General features: G+C 49.9%; 1 protein-coding gene across 1 annotated transcript in view; it reads left to right on the top strand.

The window, feature by feature from the left end:
* The window catches only part of PLBD2 (phospholipase B domain containing 2), a gene marked incomplete at its 5' end in the record, with an annotated part of 29,980 nt that overhangs the window by 6,777 nt on the left and 14,090 nt on the right, over window positions 1–9,113 (top strand). Inside the window, 2 exons of the mRNA XM_011997944.1 lie at window positions 4,058–4,151; window positions 7,918–8,076. Coding sequence (XP_011853334.1) covers window positions 4,058–4,151; window positions 7,918–8,076 — 253 coding nt within the window. The remainder of the gene's footprint in view (window positions 1–4,057; window positions 4,152–7,917; window positions 8,077–9,113) is intronic.

The following is a 9,113-nucleotide window of genomic DNA, read 5'->3' on the forward strand; positions in this document are numbered from 1 at the left end:
AAATACAAAAAACTAGCCGGGCGTGGTGGCGGGCGCCTGTGGTCCCAGCTACTCCGGAGGCTGAGGCAGGAGAATGGCATAAACCTGGGAGGCGGAGCTTGCAGTGAGCTGAGATCCGGCCACTGCACTCCAGCCTGGGCAACAGAGCCAGACTCAGTCTCAAAAAAAAAAAAAAAGAAATCCTCCCACCTCGGCCTCCCAAGTAGCTCAGACTATAGATACGCACCCCCATGCCTGGCTAATTAAAAAAATTTTTTTTTGTAGAAACAAGGGTCTTGTCATGTTGCCCAGACTGGTCTTGAACTCCTGGGCTCAAGTGATCCTCTCACCTTAGCATCCCCAAATGCTGGAATTACAGATGTGAGCCACTGTGCTCGGTACCTTCTTTCAGTTGTGCCATATCTGACTTTGGGCCAACACCCCTACACAGCCTGGAAACATTTAGGATTTGGTGCTTGGAGAGCAGAGGTGTCCCTAGGAGCAGAACCTGCCTCAATCTAGCTCTGGCTTTGGTCCTGGGGAAGCTGTATCCTCCAACCTTACTTTGTCTTCCTTCCCTGATCTGATCCCACTGACCAGCACCTTATCGATGAGGTTGCTTAAAGTAAATCACCATTCCATTGAGAGAGGCAGTGAATCAAAATAAGAGGGAATTAACAAATTAGTAAATGGGGAAGCATCCCAAATCCACCAACCAGCAGGCAAAACCAGCCCAGTAAAATGGATAAATAAGGCCCAGCTGTTTCTTTGAACAACCACAAGAGATGAATCTATACCATCGAGAATGAGAAAGGAGGCCGGGCGCTGTGTCTCACGCCTGTAATCCCAATGTTTTGGGAGACCAAGGCAGGAAGATGGAGAGAGACCAGGATTTTGAGACCAGCTTGGGCAACATGGTGAAATCCTGTCTCTGCAAAAAATTTAAAAAGTAACTGGGTGTAGTGGCGCATGCCTGTGGTCCCAGCTACTCGTTTGAGCCTGGGAAGTTGAGACTGCAGCCAGCTGTGATTGTGCTACTGCACTCCAGCCTGGGCAACAGAGTGAGACCCTGTCTCAAAAAAAAAAAAAATAGGCTGAGATAGGAGTGATAGACACAGATACGGGGGGCATCCCACATCATGGAGAGCGTCCAAGGCCATACTACACTGCGGAAGTGGGGTGCTGATATTTGTGAGCTATTTGTGGCACCCTGCTCATATCAGTGGTCCGACTTTTTCAAATGTGGCTTCTTTCAAGAGGCACCTTGATTAGACTCTTGAGTTATTTTCGAGACATTTGCTGCCCCTGGCATGAAATTGCAGTGTGGCCCATAGATTTTCCAGGAAAAAAAAAAAAAAAGATTGAGGAAACAGATCTACTGCTGCCAACTTTTTGTCAAGCAAGTGCATTAAAAACAAAGCAGAGCAATATTTATCAACCCCTGTCAGTGTTTATCTCATAAAAGATTGGCATTTTTAGAGCAAACAAGCAGAAAGGACATACTCTCTGAATAAGGAGTAGTCTTCGTTTGATTTATTTTTTTTGAGATAGTCTGCTCTGTTACCCAGGCTGGAGTGCAGTGGCATGATCTTGGCTCACTGCAACCTCCACCTCCCAGGTTCAAGTGATCTTCCTGCCTCAGCCTCCCTGGTAGCTGGGATTACAGGTGTGTGCCACTATACCTGGCTATTGTTTTTTTCTTTTGGTAATTTTAATAGAGATGGGGTTTCACCATGTTGGCCAGGCTGGTCTTGAACTCCTAACCTCAAGTGATCTGCCCACCTCAGCCTCTCAAAGTGCTGGGATTACAGGTGTGAGCTACTGTGCCTGGCCGAAGAGTAGTCTTTAATAAGTACATCTAGTTATAGATGCGCTCTAAAGTGTTCTCGCCAGGCGCAGTGGCTTGTACCTGTAATGCCAGCACTTTGGGAAGCCGAGGCAGGAGGATTGCTTGAGCCGAGTTTGAGACCAGCCTGGGCAACCTGGTGAGACCCTGTCTCTGCAAAAAATATAAAAAATTAGCTGGGCATGGTGGTGCCTGCCTGTAGTTCCAGCCTCTCAGAAGCTGAGGCGGGAGGACTGCTTGAGTCCAGGTGAGGCTATAGTGAGCTGTGATCACGCCACTGCACTACAGCCTGGGTGGCAGAGTGAGACCCTATCTCAAACAAAACAAAACAAAAGAAAACAAAACAAATTTCTAGCAGTTTAGAAAGAGGGGATATGGGATATGGGAAGTAAAAACCTCTCCCTACCGTTCTTCCTAGATATAAACATTTTTAGCTTTTTCTTTCTTTTTTTTTTTTTTTGAAGTGGAGTCTTGCTCTGTTGCCTAGGCTGGAGTCAGTGGTGCGATCTCGGGTCACTGCAAGCTCCGCCTCCTGGGTTCACGCCATTCTCCTGCCTCAGCCTCCCACGTAGCTGGGACTACAGACGCCGGCCACCGCACCTGGCTAATTTTTTGTATTTTTAGTAGAGACGGGGTTTCACCGTGTTAGCCAGGATGGTCTCTGTCTCTTATACACATCTAGATGTGTATAAGAGACAGGGTTCAAATGATTCATGCCTCAGCCACCAGAGTAGCTGGGACTACAGGCACGCACCATCATACCCAGCCTGGGAGGCTGGAGGCTGCAGTGAGCCAAGATCATGCCACTGCCCTCCAGCCTGGGTGACAGAGCAAGATGCTGTCTCAAAACAAACAAACAAACAAAAACCCTGGCGCAGTGGCCTTAAGCTACTGTAAAGTAGCTTAACAAAGTGCCTATAATCCCAGCACTTTGGGAGGCTGAGGTGGGCGGATCTCTTGAGGCCAGGAGTTTAAGATCAGCCTGGCTAACATGGTGAAACCCTGTCTCTACTAAAAATACACAAATTAGCTGGGTGTGGTGACTCACACCTGTAATCCCAGCTACTCCAGAGACTGAGGCAGGAGAATCACTTGAATCCAGGAAGCAGAAGTTGCAGTGAACTGAGATCATGCCAGTGTCCTCCAGCCTGGGGAACAGCCAGACTCTGTCTCAGGAAAAAAAAAAAAAAAAAAAATGTAGTCTCAGACCCCATCGCAGAACTGATCAGAATCTGCCTTCTAACCAGGCCTTCAGGTGACCTGCATATGCCGCAGAGGTTGAGAAGCGCTCCTTCAGAGGAGTGGGAACCAGCCTGCCTGGAAGTGAATCCTGCCCCTGCCAACTCTGTGACCTTTCAGGTGTATCCACTAGTATTGGGCAGCAGTGCTGTGTGATAAACCAGCCCCAACCCAAGGGCTTAAACCAACAACATTAATCCTCATGGATTTGTGGGGCTGCTGGGGCAGCTGTACTTCATTTTGCAGCTCTACAGACCTGGTGTGCTTGTGTGGCTCTCATATCCCTGGTACCAGTGGGCTGGCTGGGGCTTGTTCTTCCCGTGGTGATGGCAGAGGCACAAAGGGGCAAAGCGAGGCTTCCTGAAGGCTAGATTTCTTATAACCAGCACGCTGTCACTTTCATCCACATCCCATTGGCCAAAGCAGGTCACGTGACACAACCAAGCCCAAATGAAGGAGCAGGGAAGGATACTTGGCCATTGGTGGAGGACTGTCGTCTCCTGGCAAAGGGCATGGACATAGGGTTGGGGGTGGTATGTGACATAAGTCTGTGTGTTAATTTCCTCCTCTTCTGCAAGAGGGACAAGGTGGGCAGAGTTATCAATCCCATCTTATAGGATTATAGGATTATCACAGGGACTCAATGAGTTAATAGACATGAAAGTGACTAGAACATGGCTTGGCAAAGAGCTAACATCTCATCCTCAATGGATGTTAGCTGGTGTTATTGTGGGTGAGGGAATGTAGATGGGTCCTACATTTTTGGGGGAGGCTGTTTGTCAATATCTACAAAAATCAAATATACATGTGCCCTTTGAGCCAGTAGTTCCTCTTGGAGGGATTTAATCCTGCAAGCTCACAAAGATGGACAGACGGACATTCACGTGAATGTCTACTGACCACTGTGTCATTTTCATGGTGTAAGCCTGGAGATGCCGTGTGTCTAGCTAGGGGCCTCTGCCACTCACTGATTGTCCCTTCCTTCCCCTCCAGGTGGGCCTTTCTGGAGCTGGGCACGAGTAGCGGATACAATGACAGCTTGCAGGCCTATGCAGCCGGCGTGGTGGAGGCTGCTGTGTCAGAGGAGGTAAGGGCCAAGGTGGGGACATGGGGCTCCCACCCTCCCCTACCCCCACCAGCGTGTTCCCCGACGTGCTTTTGAGATGTGTGCAGAGTAGGCCCCCCAACTCCTGCCATAACCCTCCATCTATTTGGGGGAAAAAAGTGGACACGTATTCTTTAGAAAATTACATTAGGGGCCGGCCACTGTGCCTGGCTCTCACCCACTTCTGATATTGTCTGACTTCTTATAAAGCTCAATAATAAGTAAAGCAAAATAATACGTTGTTCAGGGACTCATCGCATGCAGTAAAAGTAGCTTAACAAAAGTAAGGGAGTGGAAACAACTGGAATGCCCCGTTGCCGATGAATGGATACATGAAATGTGATCTATCATACAATGCAACATTATTCGACTGTAAAAGGGAATGAAGGACTGACACATACCAGAACATGAAAGAACCTTGAAAACATGCTAAACGAAAAAAGCCAGTCACAAAAGGGCACATACTGTATGATTCTATTTATATAAAATGTTCAGAATAAGCAAATCCACAGAGACAGAAAGCCGACTAGTGGGTGCCAGGGACTTGTGGGGAGTGGGGAATGACTGCTGATGGATATGGGGTTTCTTTCTGGGATGATGAAGAGGTTCTGGAGTTAGAGAGTGGTGATGGTTGCACAACTTTATGAATACATTACAAACCATGAATTGTACTTTTTTTTTTTTTTTTTTGAGACAGTCTTCCTCTGTCACCCAGGCTGGAGTGCAGTGGTGTATCTCAGCTCACTGCAACCTTTGCTTCCCAGGTTCAAATGGTTTTCCTGCCTCAGCCTCCCGAGTAGCTGGGATTACAGATGTGCACCACCATGCCCACCTAATTTTTGCATTTTTAGTAGAGGTAGGCTTTCGCCCTGTTGGCCAGGCTGGTCTCAAACTCCTGACTTCAGGTGATCTGCCCATCTCGGCCTCCCAAAGTGCTGGGATTACAGGCATGAGACACTGTGCCCAGCGAAATTGTGCATTTTTAAATGGTGAATTTTATGGTATGCTGACTATATCTCAATATAAATGAATGAATGAAAGGGCATGATAGCTACCACATTTAGGGTGGTGGGTGCCTCTAAGGGTAGAGGAGGCAGGGGCTTAGGGGATGCTCAATAGTATCAGTAACATTCTAGGTTTTAGTTTGGATGTTCATTTTATTATCATGCTTCATAACTTAGAATATGTTATATATTTTTTCTGTGTATCAGATAGTACCTAGTGTAATTTTCTTTTTCTTTTCTTTTCTTTTTTTTTTTTGAGACATAGTCTCGCTCTGTCACCTAGGCTGGAGTACAGTGGCGCAATCTCAGCTCACTGCAATCTCTGCCTCCCTGGGTTCAAATGATTCTCATGCCTCAGCCTCTGGAGTAGCTGGAATTACATGCATGCACCACCATGCCTGGCTAGTTTTTACATTTCCAGTAGAGATGGGGTTTTACCATGTTGGCCAGGCTGGTCTCAAACTCCTGACCTCAAGTGATTTGCCTGCCTCGGCTTCCCAGAGTGTTGGGATTACAGGTATGAGCCACCTGGCCTAGGCTAGCCAGACATGCTAACAGGCACTGATGATGACTTTACAGAGACAGCCTGTCATGTGTACCTCACAGTAAACACCTGACATTTTCCAGGGAATGCATAAATTACTGACTTTTCCACTGATGGCCTAACCAGCAGCCCAAAGGCAGAGCACCTGCCTGTAATCCCAGGACGTTGGGAGACTGAGGAGGGAGGATTGCTTGAGCCCAGGAGTTGGAGGCTGCAGTGAGCTAGGATTGTACCACTGTACTCCAGCCTTGTGACAGAATGAGACCTTGCCTCAAAAAAACAAAACAAAACCACACAAAAAACCAAACAAGAAGTAGGCGAAGCTGTGGAGGGACAGCTGTCTCCCATGCTGCGGATGGAGGCATGCATTGGGTCACCCAAGTTGGAAAATAATTTGGCATCAACTTATGGAGTTGAACCTGCATGTGCCCTAGGACCCAGCAGCCCTGCTACTTGGGTGTATACCCTAGAGGTGACCCACGGATGTGCATAAGGTGCTCAAAGCAGCCCCAAAGTGGGAGTCCTTAAAACACCACAGGCAGGTGAATGGCTAACCGGGTGGAGGTGCACAGTGCAGCATGACAGAGCAGTGGAAATGAATGAATCTGAGATGCCTGGAGGCGAAGGGGAAAGAGCACATCACAGAGGACAGCGTCCAGTGGGACACTGTGTTATAAAACTCACGCTGCTCCTTCTGCCATCCAGTCACAGTTGTGGGTGGCCCTCTGGGTCCTTAGTGTCTGAGGAAGTGGTCAGATGCTGGGCCAGGGCTGTTTTGGGTGCTCAGTGGTGAATGAGACATGGTTCAGTCTCTCAAGAGGCTCACAGCCTCCTGGGGACACTGAGGCAAGGGCACAAGTGGCTCTCCTGTCAGGAATCCCAGGCCCATGTGCCAGGCACTTTGCCCACAATGTCTCACTGAGCCTCCACCCTAACCCTCTGAGGGAAGCATGTGTACCTCCCTGGATGGATGGGCAGGCTTGGGCCCAGAGAGGTGAAGCTGCTTTCCCAAGGTCAGCCAGCCTGTCTGCAGAGGAGGCACCATTCAACCTCAGCTCTATCTAACCCACGTCTCGCTCCTAACTGGTGTGCCCTGCTGCCTCCCCCTCCAGCCTGTGGGCTTGTTGTGGGTGGTAATATGTCTTGTCCCCAGCTATGTCCCCTGATCCCAGCCCAGAACGTGGTATGGGACAGGCAGTGGGGCAATGCTGTGGAAGTCATGCAGGCCTGCATGGAGGAGGTGGTCTCTTAGTGGGCCTTGAAGGATGAACAGGATTTGGATGTGTTTCAGTGAGATGGTGATGGAGCAGCGGTCATGAAGCCATCAATCCTGAGATAGTGAGTGCTGCCACTCACTCATGGGGATGACCAGGCTATGTGGTCTTTTGTCCCCCAGCAGGCGAGCCTGTACTCATGCAGGTGGCATCTCAGTGGGAAGTGCAGAGGGCTGCATGAGGTCTGGGTGAAACTGGCACGGCATTCTCTTGCCCAGTGGAGTCAGCAGGGGTATTGCTGTTTTGTTCCCTGCTGTGTCCTCAGTGCTTAGAGTGGAACATAATAGGTGCTCAGAAAAAACATTCATGGATTGACTGGCCGGGCGCGGTGGCTCAAGCCTGTAATCCCAGCACTTTGGGAGGCCAAGATGGGCGGATCACAAGGTCAGGAGATCGAGACCATCCTGGCTAACACGGTGAAACCCCGTCTCTACTAAAAAATACAAAAAACTAGCCGGGCGAGGTGGCGGGCGCCTGTAGTTCCAGCTACTCGGGAGGCTGAGGCAGGAGAATGGCGTAAACCCGGGAGGCGGAGCTTGCAGTGAGCCGAGATCGCGCCACTGCACTCCAGCCTGGGTGACAGAGCGAGACTCCGTCTCAAAAAAAAACAAAAAAAACAAAAAAAACACATTCATGGATTGACTAACTGAACACGCATATAGATTGGGGTCCCCAGTAACAGAGGTGGAGCCATCAGTTATAGGCTTTGCAGGCTAAAGGCTCTCAGGGCAACTTCCAGGGGCCTGGGGTCCCTAGCGGAGGCAGAGCTGGGCAGAGAGAGGAGCCTCCAGGGACAGGACAGCGTGAGCAAGGGCTCAGGTGGCCACACCAGCAGCCTCCGCTCTGGGGCAGCCTGGGTGGGGGGCTCTCAGGGAAGACAGCACCTCAGCTGCCCACCCCCGCCTCGCCCACCCCCTACCCCGCAGCTCATCTACATGCACTGGATGAACACAGTGGTGAATTACTGCGGCCCCTTTGAGTACGAAGTCGGCTACTGTGAGAGGCTGAAGAGCTTCCTGGAGGCCAACCTGGAGTGGATGCAGGAAGAGATGGAGTCAAATCCAGACTCAGCTTACTGGCACCAGGTGAGCCCAGCTGCCACGCTTGGTCAGAGGGGGCTTCCAGCTGGCCAGCCATCCTGTCCCCTGCTGTCCTGGCCAGCCTTGTGGCATGTCCAGCTGCCCAACTGCTCCTGTGTCCATCATCATCTCCATCCCTCCTAGCCGACCTGCCACTCATCCATCTGCCCAGTCTCCATCTGTCCACTTGCTAGAACTCCATCCATCCATCCTAGCCTACCTACTGTCAAAGAATGACTAAAAACAAATAGTCAATTGTTAGCACGGTGTTTTACTTGCATACTATGGCGTTTTACTTGTATACTTGCTTGGTAGATTGATTACGTTGGATGCAAGTAAAGACGGTATGAGAAAGAGGGGAAGGGGAAAACCAGAAAATCCCCGAAAGTCTGGACACGGTGAATTTTGTTTTTCTTTCCTTGAGTGAGCTGCTGATCAGCTGGCCGCTAACAGAGAGGCCCAGGCAGGCGCTCTGCCTTTGGGCCACTGGCTAGGCCTTCATTGGAACAGTCAGTTACTTATGGATTCCCTGGAAAATGTCAGGTGTTTACTGTGAGGTACACACGACAGGCTGTCTCTGTAAAGTGGCCATCAATGCCTGTTAGCATGTCTGCCTAGCCTAGGCCAGGTTTGCACCATTTTCCGCTGTAGAACTTCTCACGGTGCGCCCACCCACCTACTCACACTGTAAGACAGGCTTTTCTACCACCAACCCATCTACTTGTCCGTTCTGCACATCCACCACCCGTGCATCCATCCATCCATCCATCCATGCATCCGTTCATTCACCCATCCACCCACTCACCCATCCACCCACTCACCCATCTACCTATCCCATCTGTTCACTCACTCATCCGTCCATTCATTTACCCACCCATTCATCCATCCATCCATCCATCCATCCATCCATCCATCCATGCATCCATTCATCCACCCATCCACCCACTCACCCATCTACCTATCCATCTGTTCACTCACTCATCCGTCCATTCATTTACCCACCCATTCATCCATCCATCCATCCATTCATCCATCCATCCATC

Source organism: Mandrillus leucophaeus, unplaced genomic scaffold, assembly GCF_000951045.1.
Source record: "Mandrillus leucophaeus isolate KB7577 unplaced genomic scaffold, Mleu.le_1.0 Scaffold55, whole genome shotgun sequence".
Taxonomy (NCBI): domain Eukaryota; kingdom Metazoa; phylum Chordata; class Mammalia; order Primates; family Cercopithecidae; genus Mandrillus; species Mandrillus leucophaeus.